The following is a 27,905-nucleotide window of genomic DNA, read 5'->3' on the forward strand; positions in this document are numbered from 1 at the left end:
AGCAGCCAGCACTGGATACAAACCTGCCACAAGCAGACACAAACATTCCCGGAGCTGGGGCGGGTAAAAGCAGCTTAGGGGTCAGTGTCCACAATCATAAGGCTAAGCTCTCAGAGAACCAAGCAGGGTAGAGCCAGCCACCAGGATGCCATGTGCTAAGCAGAGGTTTAACGCTAGCTATGTAGTGAATTCACTACATAGCTAGCGTCCATGTTGGGATGCCTCACACAGTCTTGATGCAGGGGGGAGGAACTTAGTCCTGCCTCAACTTGATATGCCATGGTTTTTTGACTCCCATCGGAGGCTTGCCCCTTTCTGAACAGAGGAGAGGATGGGGGTACATGAGAGGTAGGGGGACAGAATGGGAAGAGAAGAGGGAGGGAAAACTATGGTTGGTAGCTAAAATAAATGAAAAAAAATGTAATAAAAAGAAAAAACAAGAAAACCTCTAAACAGATACATGTTGTATGAAAGCCACTTGTTTGTTCCCAGCTGCCCAGAACCGAAATAATCACCAGAAACTATACTAATTAAATCACTGCTTGGCCAATCACTATAGCATATTCCTAGCAAGCTCTTACATATCAAATTAACCCATTTCTCTTATTATTTTATATTTTACCACGAGGCTCACAGCCTACCAGCAAGGCATCTTTCCCCTCTAGCAGCTCCATGGCGTCTCTGCAACTCCACCTTCTTTCTCCAAGAATTTCTCCCAGCATTCAGTTTACTTTTCCCCACCTACCTCATTCTGCCCTGCCAGGCCCACGACAGATTTTTTTATTAACCAATGGTATTCACAGCATACAGAAGGGAATCCCATATCATATATTATGCTAAGAAATGTGCTGACATGCTAAAGAAAGAAAAGAAAATGGGTATAGACAGTCACAGAAAAAATGTTTTAAAATAATAAAGTCTTTAAAGAGTAAATTAATATTTAAAGAGCCACATAAAATGGGAAATATGTAGAGTCTCTGGATCCTGCATGGTACTATGAGCTTTTTCAATGCTAATGAACAAAAAGAAAATAGCTGCTGAGGGACATTGGGTTACAGAAACGCTAATTTAAACGAACCTATAGATTTTTAAGAGTGTCTTAACTTCAGAATGGATATGTTGCATTGGAGGAGAGGTTATGTTTTTGTTTCCAGAGAAAACAAAAAGATATGGATTTCTTCAAAAATAATAAAGACCAGATTTCATTGGGGAAGACCTGAAAATCTTAGCTACAGACATGAACAAAAAGAAAAAAAAACAAGAAAGACTACAAGACAGGTGATGTGTAACCTGATCTCTCTCCATGGAACATCTCTGAGACTGCAGGAGACACGATAAATCTTATTGGCTACATAGTCCTCACGGCATTATCACATGCTAGCCTTTCCTATGGCATGGAAAGAGGTTTAGTTATGCAATTCAAACAGATCTGTAACACTGGCTCAAACAAAGAACAAAAAGTCTTTAACTGACATGTGCACATTGTACAGTCCATACTTGTGTTAATGCAGATAGGTACGTTACCTTTAAAAGTTTGTGCGTTTTCACAACAAAAGGACCAGACACCAATGAGGACAAGTAGCCCAAGTGATCCAGCCTCTCAGAATTCCTCTGTTACAGTTTCCATAAAAATCTACACCCAAAGCATCTTCAAAGCTGCTAGCTGAGAGGTTTCAGCCTCAGAGGTAGGTAGGTCCAAGACGGATACCCCAAGGTTACAGAGGAACACTGGGTAACTGTCCAGGCAGTCAGATGTCTCTGTGATTTCTATAGTTTTAGAAGTTGTTTGCTCTGTACTTCCTGTTTACTCAAGTAATATTTTATCCTTCTTTGATCTCGTAAAAGACTACAGTTATAGTTACAGTTTTCCTTGTTAACAAATTCAGAAAAAAAACTTACATAAGAGATATAAAGTTTATAAGTTTGAAAACATAAAATGTTTAAGTTGTTATTATCTAAGAAAATATTTTAAGGTCTAAAAAGATATTTTTAGGATGATAATACAAGTTATGATAAAAAATAAAATTTTGGACTCACCAAAATAAAATAGATAATAAAGTATTTTTTCCAAGTATATGCCAAACACAAATAAATTGGACACTGTGAATGTAATTAGCTGGTAATTGTTCTTATTGAATATAATTTTACTATGTTAGAGTTAAAACTTTCCCTTTTTATTTAGTCAAAAAGGGGAAAATGTGGTGGGATATTTGAACACTGTATGAAGATGTGTTGCTCTGATTGGTGTGATAAAAAGCTGAACAGCCAATAGCTAGGCAGGAGACTAGGAGGGACTTCTGAGCAGAGAGAGCACTTTGGGAAGAAGAAAGGCAGAGCCACCAGACAGCAGAGGAAGCAAGATAGGTAGTTTGGAGCCATGTGGAAAATACATATTTTAAAATATGGGTTAATTTAAGTTATAAGAACTAGTTATGAACAAACCTAACCTAAGGCTGAGCTTTCATAATTAATAAGAAGTCTCCATGTTATTTGTGAGCTGGTGGTCCAAAGGAAACTCCAACTACAGTTTTCTCTGTTGATACAACACAGGATGACCCTACTCAGGGCCTTAAATCTACTAAGTCTTGATCCTACCTGAAAAATAATGTTCCAGTGGCCTTTGCAGAGATAAGCCTTTGTCCCAGTTCACTATGTAGCTTAAAAGTCACCTCCTTGAAGTTGACCGGGGCCACCAACTGAAGCAGTCCCTTTTCCATGCGAAATCAATATTGCTGAATGGTGAGGGGAATTGTCTATATTCTGTCAATCATGTTTTAAATAAACGCTGATTGGCCAGTCGCCAGGCAGGGAGCAGAAGCAAGACAACCAGACAGGAAGTAGAGGTGGGGCAATGAGAATAGGAGTATTCTGGGAAGAAGGAAGCTCTTTCCTCAGTCCTGCCCAGATCACCAAAGAAGCAGGATGTGACCTGATCTGCTGAATAAGGTACTGAGCCATGTGGCTAACATACATAAGAATAATGGGTTAATATAAGGTACAAGAGCTAATAAGAAGCCTGAGCTAATGGGCCAATCAGTTTATAATCTTATGGAGACCTCTGTGTGATTTCTTTGGGGCTAAACGGCTGCGGGAACTGGACAGGACAAAAACCCCGACAAGCAGGCCCTCATGTTACAGCTGAATGAAAAGCATTCGCTGCACATGTGAAGGGCAGACAATTGGTATCTTCACTAACCGCCATAATATGCAAAGTTTTAGCACTATTCGTGAGGCTTTCAAGGAAGACACAATGGGGTCGGAAAGTTGACTCTGCTCTTTACCGCACTTGAGAAGGCCACAAACATCTCTGAGCCTCGATGTCTAGTGAACATAACACCATCTATCTCACACGACTTTTGTGAAGGTAACGGCCCACCACACCTGGATAAAAGCAATTACTCAATAATGGAGGGTAGCGTCAGCACAGACAGGAGAAAAGATATTGGGCACAACTTTTAAAATATGAGAAAGAGAAAAAGAACGAACATAAACTAGTGAGCAAATACATGGGAAAAGATTCCTCAGCAGAAGTGAAACACGTGCAAATACAAGGTGCAGTGGTTAGCACAAAAGCGCAAGGAACCGCCTGTTCCTGGGACTCCCAGCATCAAGCCTAACACAGTCTTACATCCCTCTCCCCCTACCCTTAATACAACAAACACTCTTATACAGACTAGGCATAAACCAGGCATTTAAAGTGGGCATTTAAAAACTTAACCATTCATATTTTGGGGGCTCTGTCATGAGGCAGGGGGCGGGGCATGCTCAGGGAATGTATCTATCTGCATATTTTGTAACATTGTGAAACTGAGGCCTGTAGAAGTGATGATTTCAAAGTCTCAGGTGATGGGGTGCTGGGGGACAGACAAAATTCAAGACATCTGAATTCGACAGGTTATCAACACTCTACAGCATTACAGGAAACTTAGTCCTGTAATTACAATTAATGCAAATTGGACTTGTATTAAAACTACAATTACGGAAGACACAGTGGGTTGGAAGAATGAACCTCAAAAGGCTTAGCAGCATTTACAATGAGTGGTACCAAACACATTTTTACTTTTTCTAAATTATGCCTTTTGTCTGTAATATGCTTGTAGCATTTTTATAGTAACAACTTAGAGACATGACATCACTCGGATTTTAGTAATTTCACAATTGTGGAAGGGAGAATTAAGACCTGTGCTCTATTTCTCTATTACTAGGCCAAAGTTCTTTGCTGTCAAGACAGTATTGAATGCTGAGAGGGAAAAATGAATTGCTATTCGTCTTTCTAATCTACTATTTCACAAAACTGGGAAGAAGGATCAGTAAATCATTTCCAAATGCCTTATGTAGAATGGCAGTTCTGAAATCCAGCTTCCTCCATACACAACTTTGGAGCTAGCTGCCATGAACTTCTATCTTGTGTACTCTTGAATAATCTGTTTCAAGGCTTCGGTTTATCTGACCACAAAGCAAAAATTAAAACACAGCCTAGCACATTAAATTAAAACTTGTCCTATGAACCATAGGAGACAGGGAATGTAAATTTCACCAGTAGCAAGCTCTCAAGAATTACTGTTCACAAATAAATACAGGCTTCCAAAATTACCAGCCCCAGTGTGGAAGAAGTTATTGGACAAGAAAACGGGACAGGTGTCCTTACTATCTCCCGATACTCTACAGAGAGACCTGGGATCTTAGGGGAGTACACAAAACTTGCAAGAGAAACATTCTGAGTTTAACAGAGTAGCACATAAGGAGTCCGACCCTTCCCCTTCCCCTTCCCCTTGCTCTTTCCCATCACCTGTGTGGATTACCTCTGCTCAGCCAAGTGACAGCAGAGCCCAGCAGGAGAAGTCTGGATTCTTTCCACCTCTAGGCAGAACCTGTTTCGTGACCTTGAGAAAATTAAATTCTACTATTTACTCCCTAGGTTTACTCTTCCCTTCCAAGGGGGAGAGGAGGGAAAAAAGAAAAGTCTTTTACGGGCTGCTGCCTCAAGTTACTGACCCAGTCCTGGCAAGGTAATCCTAAAGGGCCTGATAAGGAAAAAGCAGGGGTGGAGCTCAGAGAAAAGAGGGGCGCTCTTTGGACAATTCTGCACCCTCAGGGCCTCGCAGAAGGCAGGGTGCCCTCTCACCTATCTTGAAGGTGCCCAGGGGTTGCATCTGAAGGAAAGAGTCACCAAGAAAGAGCAGCAAGATCGAAAGCGGACCCGAGGCGAGGATGGACTCGGGATGCAGGGAGATCTCCCGGTCTCACCATACTGCAGGGACTCCGGGTCCGGCTGGAAAGTGAAGTGGGCCACACGCCGCTTCTGGGTCGCGTCCTCGCCCCCGGCTTGCAGGAAGCCTTGCACCAGCCCAGTGTAGCGCAGTCCGCACCACCGCCGCTCCGCTCCAGCAGCTCGGAGCCGCAGAAGCCCGCGCGCCCGCGAAGCCACCGCCGCCATCCCCGGGTCTCAGGCACAGCAGCCCACGCTGCCGGCAGGGAGGACGAAGAGGCGTCGCGGGCCTCCTCATTGGGCGGTTTCGAGGGGCGGGTCCGTGAAAGAAACCAATCGGAGATGGAAGTTCGGGGGCGGGGTTGGAGACGCTGTGACCTGGCAGCTGGAGCAGGCGGAAGAGGGATCTAGGGCCCTGCAATTTGAGATGCAGTCCCTGGATGTGGAGCCACCCACATTGAGACTTATCCTTATCCACTATCATTTTTACAGTGTCATTTCCAGTAGCTTTTGCTTTTATTTTTTTATTTTTTTTGGCTTTACGAGACAGGGTTTCTCTGTAGCTTCGGAGACTGTTCTGGAACTAACTCGTGTTGACCAGGCTGACCTCAAACTCACAGAGATCCACCTGCCTCTGCCTCCCGGGTGCTGGGATTAAAGACGTGTACCACCACCGCCCGGCCAGTATATATAGGCTGTTAATTGATTTTGTTTTTCCTTATTTAGATACTAGCAAAATAAATAAATAAAAAGATAAATATAGATATTTGTAATTTCAAATCCACTAGGAATTCTTGTCCAGGTATATACAGTAAGACCTAGTGGTCTTACTCTATGTAAGTTTAAAACGTGTAAAAGTTGAATAACTAATTTAGACAAAATAATCAGCTTTATAAATTTTAATTTAAAATGTTCAAGTGTTTAAAATTATATATCCTCCTTGGTCATGAGTTGTCAGATAGCCATAAAAATCAAACAACACAGACAAACAAGAAGGTGTTTCAGCCACAGAACACGGTTCCAGAATAGAGGAAGATTCTGGTGACAAGACTGAGAAGGAAATGAGGAGAAAGGAGCCAGGAAGGATCATTTCTCTCGTCGTATTCGGGACCTCTAAACAGATCTTCCGTTTGGCTGAGAAACACGGGAACAGACTAGAAAAGGATCTTAACGTTCAAAATGGTACACAAAGGAGACAGCTTAGACAATAACACGGCATGCTTCCAGAGGAAAGCTGGCCTGGACCCAGAGGACTAGAGGTCACCAGGCTGGTACAGAGAAGGGCAAGCATCCAAAACAGGTGTGATGGGCACAAAGGCTCATAGGCATGAAAGAAAGAAAGGCCTTCCAGGGAGAGAAAATAAAAGTCTGACACCATGCGGAGACCCTCCACTGTATTGTCCCCGCCCACTCCCCATCACTTTACCTTGAGCTTTTGATTTGGGAAACGGAAAGTTCTTTTCGGGGAATTTAGGAAGAACAATTTAGAAAGGTCAGGCAAAAAAAAATGAGGTTTGAAGTAATATTATAATCTGAAAAGAGATGAAGAAAGTGACTACATTTAAATTGAATTTCTGGTAGCACAGGTCTAACATCCTTCCATGGACCACCCTCTTCACTGGAGCCAATTCCTCCTGGGTGTCTGACTAATCCCGGGGGACATGGAGAACCAGTGAAGATGGAGCCAGAAGATAGATCCAAGTTGCTGCTCCTCCTTCAGAATGAGTCTTGGATCATTTTCCCTCACAGAACTACACTACCTACTCAGTATACTCCTGCTGAGACGAATCTTGCTTTTGGACCCGCAATGGTGTATAAAAAGGTTATACTTCATTCGCAGATGGAACCAGAGTGTCACTTTCCTCCAGCTAACATGCCATGCAGAACAGTAAAGTGTTTCTCCCGTGTGGCCAGGAAGCATGCGAAGGTAGCCTCCAAGACTGGGAAACTTGGGGAGATTTGGCAGTTAAAATAATAATGGATTTGTGACAGAATCTACTGTTTTATATATGTGCACTCTTTACACTCAACATTTTAAAGACAAATTTGTCTATGAAAACTGAGCAGAGAGGATTAGGGTATAGCTGAGAGAATAAAGGAGCCTGCTCCCAACCCTGGTAACCTGAGTCCAATCCCTGGAAGGTAAATGATAGAAGAGAAATGACACCTGAAAGTTGCCCTCTGACCTCCAAAGGATGCTCCAGCATGTGTGCGCTCATAGGTGTCCATGAACTCACACCTACATATAAATAAATAAGTGTTTAAAAAGCTTTAATGGCAGAGAAATCTCATCTATTCGTTGTCCTGATTACACTTTTTTATAAATTCGACACAAGATAACAGGGGCATCCTGGAAAAGGGAACCTCAACTGAGAAAATACTTTCATTAGATTAGCCTACACAGTCTATTGGGCATTTTCTTAATCAATGATTGGTGTGAGTTGCCAAGCACACTGAGGGCTGTGTCACACTTGGGCAAGTGGTTCTACTGTGTAAGCAGGGGAATGCCACAGAAGAGAGGGGAGGAAGGAATGTAGAAGCCAGGGGGGTCAGGGACACAGTCCACAGAATCAACTAAGCAGGGATCATAGGGGCTCACAGAGACCAAGGCAACAATCATGGAGCCTGCATGGGTCTGACCTGATCTTGTACACACATTATGGTTGTGTATGGCATTCATGTGGGACTCCTAACAGTGAGTTAGGACTAACTCTTTTAGCTGCTTTTGGGATCCTTTTGCTCCTTCTGGGTTGCCAAGTCCAGCCTTGACATGAGTATATATGCCTAGTATAATTGCAACTTGTTGGGCCAAGTTCAATTGATATCCCTGGGAGGCCTTCTCTTTTTTTGAAAGAAAATGGAGGGGGAGTACAGTAGAAGGAAGGTTGGGGGAGGGGACTTGGAAGAGTAGAGGGAGAGAAACTGTGGTCAGGATGTAATGTATGAGAGAAGAATAAATTTTTTTAAATAAAAGGTCCTTTAAGTCACATTAACAAAAGGGGAAACAGAAGAAAAAAAGAGGAAGAAGAGGAGGAGGAAGAGAAGGAAGAAGAAGAAGAAGAAGAAGAAGAAGAAGAAGAAGAAGAAGAAGAAGAAGAGGAAGAGGAAGAGGAAGAGGAAGAGGAAGAGGAAGAAGAAGAAGAAGAAGAAGAAGAAGAAGAAGAAGAAGAAGAAGAAGAAGAAGAAGAAGAAGAAGAAGAAGAGACCATTTTCAGAGGCAAAAAAATTTTCAGAACCATCTCACCCTGCCTTGGCAAGGCTTGGCAGTCTTTTTCCTTGTGTCCTACTTATTCAGTGCAGACAACTTGTACTTTGTCAGTGGTCAAGGCTTTGGCAGTTCCTTGACCAAAGGCTAATTGTGCCAAGAAGTAAACAAATTCCAAGTGAAGTGTCTTCTGTGTTCAACGTTCTCTCAGGAATAAATCAGTGCTGTCAGGAGCAATAGTGTCTCATGTCAATAGAACCCTAAATTATTTAAATGCCATGTTTTACAGATCCTTGAAGTGGTTAAAGATTACCTAGCTATGCAGAATATAATCTCTATGTATCTAAAGACTCTAATTAATCTGACTATAGGTATAACAAACATGAGTGATTACTAACCTATAATGCTTAATACCTATATAACTTTAAGACTTCATGTCAAAAAATTAAACAATCTTTACACAACTTTGCAGTAAAGGAGGATAAAAACCTCAAAATGTAAACAATGTATAAGTATCTTGATCAGAGGTAGAAATATATAATGCAATATTTATTTATATTTATATATTTATTATATTTATATATATATATTTATGTATTTATTATATAAATATATCCTAAAAATTGAATCAATATATAAAATGTCTTAAACAGAGGTAGAAACATGCATGCGTACAATCTGACAAAATAATTTTGCATAGGTGTACAAATATTGTAAACAGAAATAACACATATAATTTGAACTTGTATCAATACACAAGAAACTATAGCAATGTAAATTGTCCATAAATAATAGCTTACAAATATTCACTCTATTACCCACTATTATTATTATTAGTGTGAATAAGTTCACACTAAATTACCTATTATGTCTGGTGAGACATGTTCTCTACAGTAACTGGTACTGATTGGACCACGTTGGACATGGGGGCCTGCAAAAGGTCCCCAAGGAGTTTTCTGATGGTATAAGGTTGCCTTGTCTGTCTTTGTTGACCTACATTTATTGGTCCAATGTCGGACTTTGCCACATTACATACAACCAAAGGCTGAGTCTTCCTATTTTTGCCATTTCCAGAGAAGATATTATTTCTAGAATTTTTTTTGTCTACAATCCCTTCTCAGATGTCCTATTTTACCACAATTAAAACATTTGGCATTTTGTTGTCTCCTCATACCATCAGAAATTGCTTTTCCTACCCAAGTCTCAGTACTATAGTCAAACATCTCAACATTCATTGTATGCAAGATCCATTCATTTATTGGTGCTGATTTGATCTTTAAAGGCCCAAGGATCTTTTTGCATTCTAAGTTGGTATTTTCAAAAGCTAAAGATTTAATTAGTACACATCTAACTTCTGGGTCTGTTACTCCTATTTGTAGAGCCTCAGTTAATCTTTGTAAAAAGTCACTAAAGGGTTCTCTCTGACCCTCTTTAACCCTATCATATGATTTAGTTCTCTTTTCTGGTTTTTGAATCCTGTCCCAAGCATTTAAAGCTGCTGTGCTACATAGGGACAAAGTGTGTTCTTTGTAAAGAGTCTAATCCTGAGGATCAGAGTAAAGTCCCTCACCCAGAATTTGATCTTGGGAAATCTCAAGTCCTTTTGCTTTTTCTGTTGTTTTAAAATTTTTGCTTATTCTATTCAATAACACTTCCAGAGAAGCTGCAATCTATCTTTTAGGACCACTAAGATTAATTGAAGCCAATCTTGTGGAGTAGACTTATTGCTTGAAGTACACGTTTTGACCATTTCCCTAACAAATGGTGAAAGTAGTCCATAATTAACTATTGCTTGTTTAATTTCTTCTAGATCACTCATATGTATGGGTTCTCATGTATATTCTTTGACTACCTTAGGGTACTTGGTGCGAGATGGTCTTTTTGAGGAGATCACTGAATAGGCAGTTAGAACTCTGGGTAAGCCATCCTGGAGTTTGCTACATACTGATGAGGCTAAATTCTGTCTTTGTGCCTTTTGTCCCTGCTCATCGATTTTGATAAATTCCTCAATCTTTTCAAATCTTTTTATCACTGCCTTTTGTAAAGTCTAGATATTCTTCCGGTGTTTTGTTCTACTGCGTTCATTGAGGATTCCAAGGAATGAAGCCTGTTTCAGTAAAGATAATGTCTTATTCTTGGAAGTAATTTTTATGGTGTACATATTACCTTCCTGGAGAGACACCCTATCTGTCAATCTATTATAACTGTTCAACAGATTCTGATTAATACATTCAACAGCACAAATTCTCTCAAACAATGTCTCAGCACCCTTCATCATTGACTGGGTTTTGTCTGTCAAATTGGTCATATCCTTCTCCAGAATGCTGATTTTCCCTTTTAGCTGGTCATTATCAGTCTCTAAAGACTGTATCATTTCTAAAAGTACCTCATTCTTGGATCTATTATCAAACCATTTATTTTAAGGATAAAATACGAAAGACAAAGCTAATCCCTAGAATTAAATATAGGGACATAGGAGGCAAATCACAAAAGCCTTGTATAATACCATTCATGGTATAACTAAAAAAGCTTTTGAACTCTTGCATTGTTAAACTATCTGTCATCTTGACCTTATAAATTATAAATTTGACCTTATCAATCTCACCTGTAACAAGTTGGAGTAGGTGTAATAACCATTACCAGCCAGTAGGTGTCACAGTTGTAGCTGCATGGCTGGCTTGAACAGTTTGGTTTTAGCAAGCATTAGATACTGAAAAATATGCTTAAATTAAAAGCAGTTATTTAGTGCAAATCACAGACTGTGTGCTCCATGGAGATCCCTAACTGAGCAGCAGCAGCACAAGGATAGCAAGGCAGTAATGCCCACAGAAACACTCAGGGGAGCCCGTGACCCGCCTGAGCCTCCGTGGTGTGCTGGGGAAGCTGGACCCAGAGTGGCTCTGAGACACCACATAATCTTTACCTTAAACTTGTGTTCTAGAATTCCAACACTGATGTAACTCTCCTATTTTGGCAACAGGAAAATAACTTTGGTCATCTCACATCCTCAGAATGAACAGGCTCTTTCTGCATCCATGCTACTGATGAGAAAACAGGATCAAAGGACCTTATTGACTGACCTCGGCTTGGGATAAAGCTTTCCAGTAGGTGTTCTTTTAGTTTCCAAAACCTGCACTGCTTTCCAATTTAATTCTGTGAGGTAATCCCTGAGAACTCTGTTCAAATATTAGATGATTTAGGCCTCCCACTGAGAAATCTTACTGGGCCCAAAGTAGAGAAGCATATTTTTACAGTTCAGTTGTCATAGATAAGCCTATAAATTCGTTAAGCCTTTATATGTACTGTAATATCCTCTCCCTGCAGAAAGGAACGGCCACTGCCTTCTTGACTCAGTCTTTTAACATTTGGAATTATTGGGTCACAACTATTGCAATAATCTCTCAATAAGTTAATGACGTCTGAAAATATGGGATGAACAACATAAATGAAAGAAACAAACAGATTCATAAAGAATAGAAGCTAGAAGTCCTCCAGAGATGCAGGGGATGGCATTAGAGAACAGTAAAACCTGTGCCCTGAGTCAGTCTCAACTATCTAATCTATCTTTGAGTGAGTCCAATGAAGACCCAGTTTCCGGGAGACAACCTGGCTGCCCTTGATTGCTGTGTCCTCACTGGGGGAAAAAGGCATCTTATTGGCAAAGACTATACACATAGTGAACACTGCCCAAGAATAGTCAGGGAACTGTTTCTCACCTAAGGGGAAACTGGCCATTGGAAGCTCAGACACAGCATGGCCACGCAGCCACTCTGCTGTGAGGCACCTATACAACCCACGGTGAAAGTCCTTCCTCTGACACTTTGACATGAACTGCAACCGTGTCCTTAGTGGGCTGCTCTATACCCTTTTATATAGAGATGGTGGCTTCACAAATTTGAAGCACTGACATCTTCTCTTTAAAGATATCTTTAGGTTTTTAATTGTGTGTTTATCTATGTGTCTGTGTTTAGCTGTGTATGCACAGATGACAGGACACATGGCCAAGGAGTAGAGGGAGGACACCAGATCCTCTGAAGCTGAAGTTAGAAACAGCTGTGAGCCACCTGATGTAGGTGGTAGGATCCATACTGGGGTCCTGTGCACAATTAACAGGCAAGCTCTTCTTCCAGCCCTATACCTTCTCTTTCAAAAGGAGCAATTAAACATATATAGCTTATATAGACTCCATAGTTGTGATTGGCTGTGGTATACAAACTTCAACTTCATATATGCAGAAAAGATAAAGCAACCTACTAGTAGGATCACAGAAACAAAGAGCTTTGTAAGGAACTTTGCTTAGAGGAAGAAGAAAATGAATAGTCTTGTGTCTGCTGAATAAGCTAACCCCATGCTTTAAAAGTCACAACAATTTTTAAGAACCCTCTAAAGGCAAAAGTCTTCATGAATAAATTCTGACAAAAATTTAAGGAGGAAACAGTCTCAATTCTGCTTTCAAAACTTTTGAGCCACCCAGGAGTAGTGGCACATAGTTGTGACCTCAGTACTCAGGATGTGGAAGAAGGGGATCATAAGTTGGAAGAAGTTTGGGGCTATTTGATGAGTTTAAGATTAGCCCAGACTACCTAGCAAAACACTCTTAGAAAAAGAAAGATTTAAACATGCAGTAATATTTTCTGACTCATTTTATGATGATAGAGCTACTCAGATAGTAAAACCTTGCAGCACATTATAAAAAAGAAAAACTAAGAGCTTTTCTCATAAATAAAGTTCTTTGTCAAAATTCTAGGGAATGTCATAAAGCAATACATAAATGTAATTTTATGACCAAATAAGGTTAATCATGAAAATGCAAGGTTTGTTTAACACTTTAAATCAGCCCATGTGATTATTTTTATTAATGCAATAAACAAAATCAAGCCATGATCATTTCAATCGGAGCAGAAAGAGAATAAATGACTAAGGCAGAAATTTGGTTCCAAGAACCCATAACAGGCAGCTCACAAACCACCAGTAAATGCAGCTCAGTGGGGCTGATGCCCTCTCCATCCTGTGCTGGCACAGACACACATGTGCATACACACAGACGACAACTCTGTGTGTGTGTGTGTGTGTGTGTGTGTGTGTGTGTGTGTGTGTGTGCAGACAACAACTCTAAGGAAGGTAGAGTGGCTGTACCAATATCAGAAAAACTAAACTACATAACTGTTACAACACAAAGAGGTATAGGTTGAAACAACAGAAGGGTTTTCAAACCCTCTGAAAATGTAATACCCATAAACAACAGAACACCAAAATACATGAAACAATGATTTCCAGAAATGAGAAATATATAGGAAAACTAATAACAATAGTATAACCTCTAATATTCTTCTTTCAATGATTGATAAAACAATTAGGCAGGAGATTAGCATGGAAACTGAGGACTCAAAAGAAACTACACACCAGCTAGACCTTTTAGAAAATGTTCTTCTTGAACACAATGGAGTATACACAAAGGACAATCACTAAGATGAATTCTGTGTTAAGGCCACAAAACAAGCCTTGCTACACTCAAAATAATAGAAAATATGAAGCGTGTCTTCTAAACACAGTTGAATGACACTAGAAATTAATAACAAAGAACTTTGAGAAACTCAGGAGTGTGTGGAATTAAATAAGGTGCTCCTAGATAATGAACGGTGGAAAAGGGAAATCAAAATTGAAACTAGAGAATATTTTGTCATGAAGGAAAGTGACGACACAGCACACTTGAACTTAAAGGATTTAAACAGCAAAAATAATATTGAGAAGGGAATGCATGGTTGAAAATGTCCACTTAACAGTAAAAGCGATCTCAGAGCAAGCTCTTGAATTCCTGCCTTAAAGTTAGGGGCAAGAAGAGAAAAACTAAACCTAAAGGGCGAGGAAGGGAGAAACTAGTGAAGGCTGCAGTGGGAATTAGTGGAAGAAAACAGAAAAGCCCATGAAATCAAAAGGTAACATCTTTGAAAATACTTTTTAAAAAGAAAACTTTCACTAGAAAGAGAGCAGGGGAGGGATGTCAAATTACTAGAATGATAAATGAAAGAAAAAAAATGATACCAAATGCAAGATAGTAGGTCTGGCAAGAGGGGTTGGCCGGTAAAGGTACTTGCCATGCCAAGCCGAAGATCTGATCCCTGGAGCCCAGGCACACGGCAGAAGGAAGGACTCAGCTCCACTAAGCCATCCTATAACTTCCCCCATGCACTCAGGCAGGCAGGTGTGCAAAAGTTAATAATTTTAAAATTGAAATATAAGAGAACAGAAGGATCTAAAGCAGACAATAGGTGGGCAAACGTAGATGCTCTCACCTTATTTTCCTTCCTCACAGTAAATGACCGCTGGCTGTTCGAAGGGAAATTTGTTATAACTTTATGTTGGGGGGGTTCTAAGTGTAGATGTAAAATACATGACAATGTTATAGCAGGGAGTGTGTAAAGTCACACAGTTTAAGGCTCTCATTTCTGTGAAGTGGTATAGCACAAAATCTAAATCACTGGTAATATGTTGAGAATGAAGATCACCATCCCGAGAGCAACCTCCAAAGACCTTTCAAAGAGGCACAGATATAGGCAATAGGGAAATGAAATTGGAATATTCCAATAACACCAAAGAAAGCAACTGTACTAAAAGATTATTGATAAGATTGGTACACGAGATAGACCATCTTATAAAAATTGCTACACAAGTTATCTAGAGTAGAGTATTACTATACAGAGGCAATGAGAGGTAATTAACAGTCTCATGGGTTAGTATTATGGTCTCTGACTGTGTGACCTTCGGTATCTGTATTAACCCACTGAATCTTATGCGAGAGCATTAAAACCCACGAAGACAGACACCATGATGATAAGATCATATGCTACCTAGTTTGCTGGAACACAGACATTTCTCAGTAAGTATTTATTGAATTAGTTTGTTAACATGCAAACAAATACAACAGGTTTTTATATGCACCTGGCCCACAAAAAAATAAAAAAGCCTACAAAATATTAGCTATGTTTTTTGTTTTTACTAAAAACCCGCAAGTATAAGCCGGACATGCACACACATGCCAAATATAGTGATGTGTGCCTGTGACTTTAGCTGAGGCAAGTAAATCACAGGCTCCAGCGCTAGTGGCGTGACCTATCTCAAAAGCAAATAAAAAAAACCCTCACGAACGGAGGCTGTAGTAACTTGCCAAAGACGCCAGGTGGCGTCAGATAATAAAAATTATTAGCACTTTATAATCCTCTCTCCAGGAGGCAATTGCATTATAAATTGCAAACTGCATATAATTATGAAATGTTAAGATTTCTATTTCCTAAGTCAGTGCACAAATTTCAAGTGTTCTTCAATCAGTTTGCAGTTCGTTGTCAGCTCCGTATGGTGTATCTATCTGCCTTTGCTCCCATCAAGCAAAAACAGCCCAAGGCCTACGCAGCACTGGCTATTTTGTTTGAGGCTCACCTCACCCAGCAGGCATTAACACTGAGTAAATGAATGAGAAAACTGAAGCTCAGGGTCAAAACTAGGACTCTTGTTTGATTGTTTACAATGACTGGTAACCTCTGTTCCCACACATCACAGCTTACCACTCAGATCTGTCCCACCGGAAGTACTTTCCTACGTGTGGGCTCCAAAGTGTCCAATGACATGTGTTTTCTCTGACCCAAGGTAACTCTGTGAGGTATGGCACGTCCTTGTCATTTTCCGGAACAGTTAACCAAAGTTGAAAGAGGCTCGATCACATCCTTGGGGACACATGCCCATAAGATGCAGCCTGGCTTCAAACCCAGGCAGTCCGAGTTTACTGCCTGACTTTTTGTCCATGTTGGTTTTCACATGAAGTCAAATCCTACCAACAATGAAGTGGAATGGGCTAGTATATATACAGACAGGACAAAAAGAGCATTGGTCATATACAAGAGGTGATATGGTACACAGATGGCATTTCAAATTAGTGAGGGTAAGCGGTGGTGTTTTCAGTTGACTATGCCATGGCAGCATGCTGACTTCACAAGCCAAGCCCCAAATGATCCAAAAAATTTTATTTTAAATAATAAGATATATTACCAATATTTCTATGTGTGCTATATGTCTTTACTTACAGTTTCTTAGATGTATATATCTTAAATATATCCCTCTTAATTCCTCTCTTAATATCCACCGGGCCCAGTGTTTCTCTCCCCTCTCACTTAAAGTCCCCCTCCCAGGTTCTAACAATCCACTGAGTCCAGTTCGTGTAGGCTTACCTACTGGTACATGGACAACCCACTACAGACCACCCCTCAAAGAAAAGTGAGTCTTCCTCCTGTGGCAGCCGTTAAACCAATAGCTCCTCAAGCAGGGTTGGAAGCTCAGGAATCCTTCCCACATCCACGCTGGAATTTTTAACTAGCTTATTCTTGTCCCAGTCAAGGCTAGTGTCCAGAGCAGAGCACCCCTATCCATTCTCTGCCTTTTACATTCTTTCTACCCATTCTTCTGAGATGCTCCCTGAACCGTGAGGTAGGAGAGTCCATACAGAAGTCCTCTATGGCTGAAAACTCAGTCATTTTTTTTCAGCACTTAGAACAGCTCTAAATCTCTCCATTAAATATCACCCACTAATTTAAGAAACTTCTCTGACCAAGGTTGAGAGTTACATTCATAAAACCATAGATATTTAAAAAGTATTTGATAACATGACCATTTTAGTAAAACATCGAAAGTTTTCCCCCTTGGACCTATGACGTCCCCAGCCTGTGCTTTTTGACCGTGTTCACAGAACAAGGCATGAATTCTCTCCTGTGGTACAGGCCTCAAATCCAATCAAGAGAACAGTTGGTTGACACCATAAACAATCTTGCCACTATTGGACCCTCTTGACTGACAGGTTAGTATTATAGAACGCAGGGTCTAATGTTTGTTAAAGCCATTGATGTCTTTACAGAGCACCTCCCAACACTAAGCCCATCAGCAGGGAGAGTTTTCTAGTCAAGCAGGATTGCTTTTCACTGTCCTATACCCAGTATACTCTCAACCTAAATTTCCATTTTCAATTTCTCACCCTGCTGGCTTCTTTTTATTGGTGTTGCTTTTTTTTTTTTTTTTTTTTGTTTCAGGACAAGGTGTTACTATTCAGCCCAGACTGGCCTTGAACACACAAACCTCCATCTTCAGCGTCAGGAGATTTAAGGCGTGTGTGGCCAAGCCTCGCCAGCTGGCTTCTTATTCGCGCTTCTTGTATCAGTTGTTGTTTTCCCCACACTATCTAACCTGTAATCAAGTAGGAGAAAGATCCGTGAGCTAGAGCCTCCACAATTCAGCTGCAATTCCGACCTCAGATCTTTCAAGCTTTGGGGAGCTCAGTTCATTGTCTCATCACTGAGAGAAGCTGATGTGGATGGCCGAGAGCACAAAATTCTAGGCTGCTCTCCTCCATCACCACAATTAGATGAAGGTAATAAATAATCACCCTGCTCCTGGGTTAGATCAGGTAAGATAGGACATAGACAAGACAGATAAATATGAGCCAGAGCCACGCGGGATTTTTGTTCTGTTTCTTATACTGGGGTAAAGATTGACAATATGGCTGTATGTATGGCCACAGAATCATGGAAACATTCTCCTCCAAGACAGAGCTGAAGGCTCGCACCCAGTCAAAGATCATCAGTCTCAGAGAAGAGTGAGAAAGGCTGCAACACTGAGCCAGCAGCGACATCACTTGAGCTCAAAGTGTTTCGAACATGGAATCTGATCTTATTCTCCATCCCTCTCAGTAATCGGCCTCTTTCAAAGTCTTTCCCCTTTCATTATTGGGGGGGGGGGTGTAAAATCATCTAAACCATCACCGTATCTATTCTGTGCAGCATTTTCAGACAAACCATTCAAATGCACGCTCTCACAGGAACTGCTGATCTATCACCCAGAGCCTGAAGAACCTTTACCTACATGATGAAGTCCTGGTTCCTTTACCTACTTGAATGGGGTGGGGGGAGATCTCTTCGCCACTATGTAAGAAGTCATCAACCATAGTATGGCATAATTAATTGATCCTTCCCATATCAATTCAAGTTTCAGATACGTTCCCTGTAGTCTAAACCCCCTCCCTCACTGTGCAACTGTCCCTAAGTAACTAGTGAAAATGTCATTCTCCATGGCGAATCAAACTTCTGGTTCGTCCAGTGCTCTCTTCGTTACTTTATTTGTAAGGTCTCTCCACTCTCAGTGGGGTTTGTCAAGCTGCTGTTTCCTCTGGGAGATCCATCATAAATAGCACATCTCTCTGAAGCCTTCTGGATTTTTCCAGAGAGAGTTTCAGCACATTCAGGTGTAGATAGGGAGCCTATGTGTTAGGTTCTCGCCAGAGCTAGAGCTGTGTATTGCACTGTGTCTCTTCTCGCTCTCCTAGGAAACATTTTTTTTTAATTTTTTTTTTTAAAAAAATGAGTTCCAAACAATGGGCAAATGTATATAAGGCATGCATGGCTATTTTGAGGTCAAATCTCCTTCCGGTTCTTCCCTACGCTGTTGTAGCAATTTGGCAGCTATGTACGTAGTTGTCTGTTTCACAACGCCAGTGAGATGAAAGACATAGAGGACTATGGCTTGATTGAGCAAGTGGATTTGTTACCACAGCACAGCCTAGCCCCGGCTGACTTACCTGCAGAAAGAAGGGTGGGGGTCACCGGCCAGTTGCTGTTTTCTCAGCAGCTCGCAGGGGTGCTGAGAGAAGCATGGTGCTGGAGGCCCAGTTTCTATCTCATATACATATGAGTTCATAAGAGTTATAATATATAGAATGGGTAAGATATGTAATAGTTTAATTTATTGCTACATAATGAATTGTTTTAAAGATCATATTGCATGCAATTATTTATTAATTTTTTTAGTAAATATCAATGTATTTTTCTTGCCTGTTTTGGATGCTTTCTTTAAGCCAAAAACAAAAACTATTTTCCAGTTCTCAACCTGTGGGTCATGACTCCTTTGGGAGTCAAATATCAGATATTTACTTTACGATTCATAGTATAGCAAAATTACAGTTATGAAGGAGCAAAAAATAATTTTTTCTGGTTCTTTCAAGACAGGGTTTCTCTACATAACAGTCCTGGTTGTCCTGGAACTTGGTCTGTATATTAGGCTGGCCTCAAACTCAGAGATCCACCTGTTCTGCCTTCCACGTGCTGGGATTAAAGGCGTGTACTACCACCACCCAGCACAAAATAACGTTATGGTTAGGGTCACTACAACATAAGGAACTATATTGAATGGTTGCAGCATTCGGAAGATTGAGAACCAGTGACTTAGGCTATGCAGCAAAGGACTGCTGAGCTCAACCTTAGGACCCATAATAGGCTATTGCAAGTTACCGTCTTCTTCATTATTTGTTGAATTTCATGTAATTTTTACCACTTTATAGTAACTTAACAGGCTTTAAAACTAAGGTTCTAAGAGCTTTGGTAACCTCCTTAAAGTTATGCAAGTTAAGTTGAAATTAAAGTTTATTTAATAAAGATTAAAATAAATTAAATGTAAATTTAAGAATGTTAGAAATACTTTCTGCCTTCTCTGTACATTTTCTTAAAATTTTGATTTCCTTCAAAGTTTGATTATGGAGAATGCCAGGAATATACAAAATGCATATTCATAGATAGTACATAAATGAATTCCCACTTATCTACCACCCAAATTCTACAATTTAAAGGTTTTTCCCAATTGCTTAATTTACTTAATTTAACTTTGTGATTGCTACTATTACTCAAATACTCATTTGTAATGACTTCTTTTATTATTGCTCTGTATGTTAAAGCTAATATGCTCACTTTAGTATGGATCTCTGTAAAATAATATGTTTTCATGTAATTATATTGTCAGTGTCTCAATAAAAATGTCCAGTTTCTAGTGTGATCTTCTAAAATTCAAATGTAAAAAAATAATTTTCTTGGGTAAATTATTTTGTCATACTACACAGCATTCTCTTAGCAAACACCGAGTTGCTCTGGGCTCATCACTGAAGTGGTGATGTGGCTGATTTCCCTGTCAGCATCCAAACGGACTCAAAGGTCTTGTCTGCTCCATCTCACTAAAGCCCTATCCCTTGAACTCACCCCTCTGCCCTATTCTAGCCTTGTCTGTGGCTGTGGCGACCTGATCTTCCTTCTCAAGGTCACCTTAAGGTCCACTGAAGTGGAAAAAAGCGTGAGTTGTGGACAGGGCGGCCGAGACCCAGGAAAATTAGAGTTCCCCAACTCAGGAGCTGCCTTTGGCTTCGTTTATTATCATATGCATGTTTTGATTTTGTTGTCATTCACGTGAAAAATAGAGTTAGGAAATAGCAGGGAATTAGTGCTGTCAGAAGTGTACGTAGCTCCAAACAGTGCCCCCATCACACGGCAAGTTGCCTGTACTTCATCAGAATGCTTGGGACCAGACTCCTGTGTAGTCCAGATTTTTTAATATTTGTGCATATATAATGTGTTTGAAGTAAAACCAAACATTAAGCTCGAGCACTCTAAACACAAAATTAATTTTTATTTTTACACTTCTTAGAAAGTCTGAAAATATTTCACACAATATTTTTTGAATGCTTCTGTGTATGAAACAGTTATGGTATGTGGAGTTTTCATTTGCAGCAATTGTGTTGACACTCAAAAAGCTTCAGATCACTTCTGATTCCAAAGACCAGAGGAAGGATGCTCAGCCAGTACTTAAAAACCTTTGATAGACAATTAACCAAAGACCAGCCTGATAACAAGGTGGGCTTTATGTGCATGCGTTCCCACGCAGATAATGAATGCCAAGTTCTCATTTTCTAATCTAGAAGATGGCTACATGACTTCCTCGTCTACATTAGTATTAGCATGGCAAGGACTGAAAGAATGTACAAAAAGGGGCCTAGAATCCACAGGAAGAAGGTGTGGGGAGTCGAACTCCCTCGAAAGACTCACCAGGTTCCTCAGTGATCACCATCATCTGATGTAGGTGTGAATTCCGAAGGCTTTTCTTATCACAACTTATAAATTTCCAGAGTCCAGACCTAGCCCCAGGCCACCTGCAAGCCTGGCCAATGGTAAGAGAATCCTGCATCTACACTGCAGAATTCAATGCAAAGACAGATGGCGAACTGGTTCGCAGAGCGAGGGAAAGGTACACTGGGTCTGGATTCTTAATTCATAAAGAAACTGAATTTTAACCTGGTTCTGAGGCATGGTGACACAAATTGTAATTCTGACACTCAGGAGACTGAGGCAGGAGGATCACAGGCTGGAGCTGTGGCTACAGCCTAGGCTGTTTAATGAGTTCAAAGCCAGCCTGGGCTGCAAGTGAGACCCTGGGGAGACAGCTCAGCAGCTAGGAGCCCCATGCAGCTCTTTCCAGAAGATCTGAGTCCAGTTCCCAACATCCACGTCAGAAAGGGCACAGCTGCCTGTAATCTCAGCTCCAAGAAATCCAGTGCCCTTTTCTAGCCCCAATAGGTGCCTGTGTGTACATGGTATTCACTCACACAGACACAGACACACACAGACACACACACACACACACACACACACACACACACGATAGACAGACAGACAGACCAGTCTTTTTGTGTGGGAATTGAAATTGTAGAAGCTATTTGCTTGATGTGTGCATTAGTTAACTTGTTTTGTTGTTGTGGCAAAATGCCTAACAGAAGCCATTTGAGGAGGGAAGGCTTCATCTTGGTTGACAGTTCCGGTTAGAGGACAGCCTATGTAGGATTATGAGGCACTGAATCTACAGTCAGGAAGCAGGGAGTCATGAGTGCTGCTGTTCAGCAATAAGTCCATGAAACGTCTCAAGATCCACCTTGACTAACCTAGTCTAGAAAGTGTCCTACAAACATGCCCAGAGATCTGTTTTCCTGGAGATTCTGCGTCTTGTCCAATGTGTAATCAAGTTTACCCATCTCAGTTCCACAACTTGACCCTGAACTGCACCACTGTCCACCTTTAAATTCTACCATTCTCAGAGGACATTGGCAGAATAAGGCCAGAAACTTCATTAGCCAGTCCTCCAGGTTCCACATTTCTCTTGGCATTCTTGGTTCTAAACGCTACACAAAGTCATGAAAATAAAACCCTAGGGAGAATTTTCTCATACTATTCACCCAGATTCCCGAGCTGTTGGCAGTTTACTTATGTCATTACAGTATAACGACCAAAACCAGATAATTAATGTTGGTAGAATTTATTTAGTCTAGAGGCATCCAAATTTTCCTAACTGTCCCATTATCGGCCCTTTCCTATGTGGATTCCAGTTAATGGCAGGATCGATTATATTTCTTTGCTGTGCGGCACAGTTAATCTAGATTCTAAATGAGATCTGGGACACTTGCTGTGTCAAGGCCTAGACAGTAAATATTTACATTTCAGGGTCATCAGGTTCTCTAAGGGAACCACTCAACTCGGCCAAACGCGGCCATAGGTATGGCTAAACAGCTGCATGTGGCTGAGTGCCAGTCAGTTCTGCGCAAACATCCCCTTGTCCTCTGGACAACTTTTTGTGTTTTTGGTTACCACGGCCAGCTGTTGTCCAAAACTATCAAACGGAAAATTGCTGAAGCGAATAACTCAACTAGTTGTGAGCGGTGGCCCGTTGGGTGGCGTAAGAAAATCTCGCAGTGTCCACTCCACTTGAATCATCCCGGTCCAGAATGTCCGCTCTGTGCACGTCCTGCCTTCAGTCACCTGGGAGCCAGCCTGGCTAGCACACCACCTGGTACAGCACAACAACGCTTTTGTCCAGCGGTAACAAAAAGCCCTTACCAAAAGCCCAGAAGGACAAGAGCAGTGTGCTGCTGCCAACTTGGAAAGGCCAAAGAAGGCACACTGCAGTCTTTCATCATCGTAGGAAGAAGGGTAAGCGTGCTGGAATAATCTGTTATGGGGGGATGGACTCGTGTAGCTTTTATCACGCTGTACTGTTCTCTTTATTAATAGCTACTGCTAGTCCCTTACTGTACGTGCTTCAAAAATTTGACGCTGGTGTGGAAGGATAAAGCGGGGTGCTGGCCATGATTCCAGGCATCCACTAGGGATGTTGAACACATCTGTGGAGGGGGGAAGAGGACGCTCTATTAGGAAAACAAACTGCCAGCTGAATTTGACTAAGGGGCCTCTGAGCTTGCCTATTCTGGACCATTAGTTCCTGACACATGGACCCACCCAGACTCCCAACATGTGTAACATCTAAGGGTCTGTGTCTGGTACAGAGCCTCAAACCCACAAACCGAGTGAACAGTCTGTGTTTGTGACAAGCTGCCCATGTATCCAAAGCACAGATACAGAAACTTCTGAGTTGCTCTTTGTTTCCAGTAACTTGGTATTTGGAGTTGTTTAGGACTGTTGCCTTGTAACACACCCCTCTGGTGTGTTCTGGTTGGATGCATATTCGTGATAAAATTCAAATCACATGTTTTTGGCAAAATTATGCCAGGAAATGAGTTGTGTCCACTTTGTGGTGCTTATGAGGAAGCACGCTGTATCAATTTGTTCCTCAATGATGAGGGTAACTGTTGCTTGAGGGTCTTGTTTCTCCACCCTAAAGTTACTGTCTTTCTCTTTGTGACAAGTGAGTATCATGTAGGAAAAGATACTTCAAGACTGAAAATACTTTGATCTGCACAAGACTGGGCTGGTCAAGACTTCATTGTGAATGGAAGAAGGGTTCATAAGGCCCCACTGCTCCCCAAGAGACTAGTGGGAGTTAATGGGCGCTGGGGAAGGCTTCATTTTCTTTAGGGATATAGATGCCAAAAGCAGCCCATGCTCTGGTAAATAGCCGACCACCTATGCCCACGCAAGTAAACCTCATTTTTCTCAGTGGGTTGCATGGGGAAAGTGACATGAAAATAGGAGGGGACTTGCTAGGAAGAGGAAGAATTTCAGCAGAAGAGGAAGTATTGAAAATGGATAAAATTCACTATATATAAGCATGAAATTTTCAAAGCATAAATTCGAACACATTCTTGACTCATTTTACCATCTACTAACTATTCTTGATCTTGAAATAATGATTAGTGTTCGCAAATAAATGGCCTTTTCAATTATTCTTTCCAATACATTTAGCTGAAATTCTACTGTGTGAACTTCCTTAAGCTCTCAAATGTTTACTCTGTTATTTATCTATGGTTATGAATATGATTATGAACCTACGCCTTCTCATTGTCATTAATCTTCCAGCCTTTCCAGATTAGCAGAAAGAAGTCCTCTCAGAAGGCCCCTTTGTCTTTTTGGCAAGACATGCTCATATTTCTAGGCTGAGGAATTTTCATCCCTGTTGCCTGTTTCCTGCATTCCACTCTTCTCACCATGCAGGAGATAAAGAAGCATGTCTGCTTGTCGTCGGACTTTCTTTGGAACTGCCAGTTCCCAAATAATGACACAGAAACTTCTTATTAAGTATGAAAGCTTGACCTTAGCTTCAGATTGTTCCCGACCAGCTCCTATACCTTCAATTAACCCATTTATATGAATCCAATCTACGTTTTGCCATGTGGCTTGCTACCCCTCCTCCATACTTTACATCCAACTTCCTCGGCAGCTCGCTGGCAAGTACTACCGTGCTATTCCTTCTCCGGAGCTCCTCTCTCCCCCCAGAAGTCCTAGCTGTCCTCTCTTGCCTATCTATTGGCCATTCAGCTCTTTATTAAACCAATCAGAAGTTGCTTTAGCAGAGATACATCTTCACAGTGGACTAAAAGATTATCCCACAGCATATACTATTTTAGCTGCAGAGATTTAAATTTTGTATTTGCGCGCGTGTGTGTGCGTGCGTGTGTGTGTGTGTGTGTGTGTGTGTGTGTGTGTGTGTGTGTGTGCTTGTCTGCATGTTCAGAAGTCTGGAAAGGACAGAGAAGCACATCACATTTCTTGAAACTGGAGTTACAGGCAACTTTCAGTCACCTGGTATGGATGCTTGGAACTGAACCTGGGTCTTCTTTAAGAGCAATGAGTGCTCTTTAACCACTAAGCCATCTCTCCAGCCCTATGCATAGAGATTTTTAAAAGAGACAGAGAAATACAATTAAGAAAGGATGAAAGCAAAACAGGACAAGGCTAGTAGGGTTGATGCCTGGAGACAACTACCTTCTCAGTGTTTTGAATTCATCTTCTAAGGTTTATTTTTATTCTCATTATATGTGTATGGTAGCAGGTGAACATGAGTACAGGTGCCTGAATAGGCCAAAAGTGCCACATCTCCTGAAGCAAGTGCTGTAGTGGCTCACAGCCACCCAATAAGGGTGTTGAGTCTCAGGTCCTCTGCGATAATAGTATACGCTTTTAACCACTGAGCCCAAATTTTGAATTCCTAATTTACTTGTGACTATAAAAATTTCCTTTGCGTTCTCCCAAATTATGAGATGATGATATCATCAATCATGCCAATATTAGACAATTCAACCCATGTAACAAGAAGTGAGAATCTCAAACTAGAGTTCCCAATTTCCCATCATAGAAGAATTTCCACATGATATGCACGCCCTTTCAGTAGACCTAGTTTCTTTCTGTCTTTGGAATTAAGCAATAAGTGTTCTGTCCAAAACCAACAACAATATCACTCAGACAGGCCATTAAAACATGGATTCAGGAAAAAAAAAAGATATTGTGTTCTGCCCATAGTTTTGACATTCCTGAGGATGGGATTATAGCAAAGCCTCTGGAGGTGAGTGGGGTGTGTGTCATAGGCCCACAGTGACGCAAGGCGCAGGCCAGCTGCTGTGGATTGCTACAGACAGCCTAGGCTGGTCCTGACACCCACTCGGAATGGCTTATGCCGTGGGTTAAAGTTCAAAAAGTGTGACAGATGAAAGGTGGCACTGGGAGGCCAGGGGCCCACAGTCTGATCGTTTATCATTCCCACAGATGGAACTGAGAGTAGCAATTCATTAAGTTAATTTGTGTTTGCTTGCTTTATTTATTTACCAAGCACTTACCAGGTGGCATAAGACACTTGAGAAAGTACTGTCCAGCCCCCCCCCCCTTTTAAAGTGCCTAAAATATTAAATAAAACGCTGAAAAAAGCCAAGCACACACAGATAGACACACATGGAAATGATATGTGCGGGCAGGTCAGGGAGAGGCTCAGCAGGTCAAAGCATTGAGCCCGATGACCCACAGTCCATCCCCAGGACCCACATGGAAGGAGAGAAAGGGCTCTTGCAAATTGTCCTCTGACCTCCACACATGTGCTGTGTCATGTGCCACCAGCCCCAAGCACACACACACAATAAAAACAAAGACTTGAACCAGGCCAGAGTTAGTGGGAGGAGAAAGGCAGCCACAGCTGCATAGCGAATTCCACACATACAGCTTACACAACAGGCATCTGTTACCAAATGCTTGCTGTGGGTCAGAAGGCTGGGTGTGGCAGGCTTCATGGCTACAGGCGAGGGTCTCACAGGCAGCAAAGGCAAGAGCGTTAGCTGAGCCCACAGTGACCTCCGAGAATGATGCGACGGGGACTGTGAATTCACTTCCCAGATCATCCACTCACATGGTTGTGGGTGAGAAGAAGAAAGTCTAGGCCCCTGCTAACTGTTCCTTGACACTTGGGTATCTCTGGGAGCCTTTCTGATGTCCTCACAGCTTCATTGCTAGCTTTTGAGAGGAGTAAGTAACCCTGACCCAGAAGATGAAAGCTGCAAAAACCTTCTAAACCTAACCATAGGCGGGTATCGTACCATACGCACTGGGAGACTAGGGCAGGATGGTCTTAAGCTTCAGTCCTGCCTGTCTCAAAATTCAAACAAACAAAACTAGACACAGAAGATAAAGAATCATGTCTACAGTATATATTTGTTGTTCTAGTCAACTTTATTCAGTATGAGAAAGAATTCACAGATCACAAGAGCAATAGGGAGAGATAGCCATAGGCCCCTTAGAAGATGGCCACCACGAAGATGCAGGGGAACACGGAACTCTCCGCTGGTACAGAAATGTCATCTGTTGTGATAATCTTGGGATTTACATAGCTAAAACTTGCACATTCAATGTACATACATTATTCAAAAACTAGGAATAATTGTAATGACCAGGGAAGACGTAAGAATAATTATAATCACATGCTTCATAATGGCATTTCAGTCAATGATAGCTTGCATACAAGAAAGTGGTCCCATGAGATATGTCGCTGTTGTGAAAGTTGTCTTAGGTTGTCTTTGTCATCAAGCAAACCATCAGCAAATCCCTGGATTGACAAATACTGAGTAAACGAGCTGTAATTTAAGCATTCTGTTCTTTTGGGAGCATCGGGAAGCTGTTTTACATTACCAATTCTGAAGCTATAAAATAGATGATGGGATATTTGTTTGGATAAATGAATCTGTCACTAGTTATATTTAATGTTAATTTATTGACAATGTTTTCTTTTCTTCAATTTTTAATAATAAAATAAGGAGCCAGGCTGGAACTGGGGCTCAGTCGTCAAATATTAGACCCAGTGCCATTGGTCAAGCCCTCCTCAGCATCATGCTCCTTGACTTCACGATCTCCTCGCTTCTGCCTCCACTGTTCACTC

General features: G+C 41.3%; 1 protein-coding gene across 2 annotated transcripts in view; it reads right to left on the reverse strand.

Moving 5' to 3' along the window:
* Positions 1-5,476, reverse strand: part of Bckdhb (branched chain keto acid dehydrogenase E1 subunit beta) — a 173,740-nt gene extending 168,264 nt beyond the window's left edge. Inside the window, exon 1 of one of the 2 annotated variants that reach the window (XM_075965099.1) lies at positions 5,248-5,476. In XM_075965099.1, the coding sequence (XP_075821214.1) occupies positions 5,248-5,437 (190 nt within the window). In that variant the 5' untranslated portion in view covers positions 5,438-5,476. Of the gene's footprint in view, positions 1-5,125 lie in introns of both variants that reach the window. The other variant, XM_075965100.1, reaches the window with a different exon arrangement.
* Between the last annotated feature and the right edge of the window lie 22,429 nt (positions 5,477-27,905).

The sequence above is a fragment of the Microtus pennsylvanicus genome, chromosome 3 (genome assembly GCF_037038515.1).
Source record: "Microtus pennsylvanicus isolate mMicPen1 chromosome 3, mMicPen1.hap1, whole genome shotgun sequence".
Lineage (NCBI taxonomy): Eukaryota > Metazoa > Chordata > Mammalia > Rodentia > Cricetidae > Microtus > Microtus pennsylvanicus.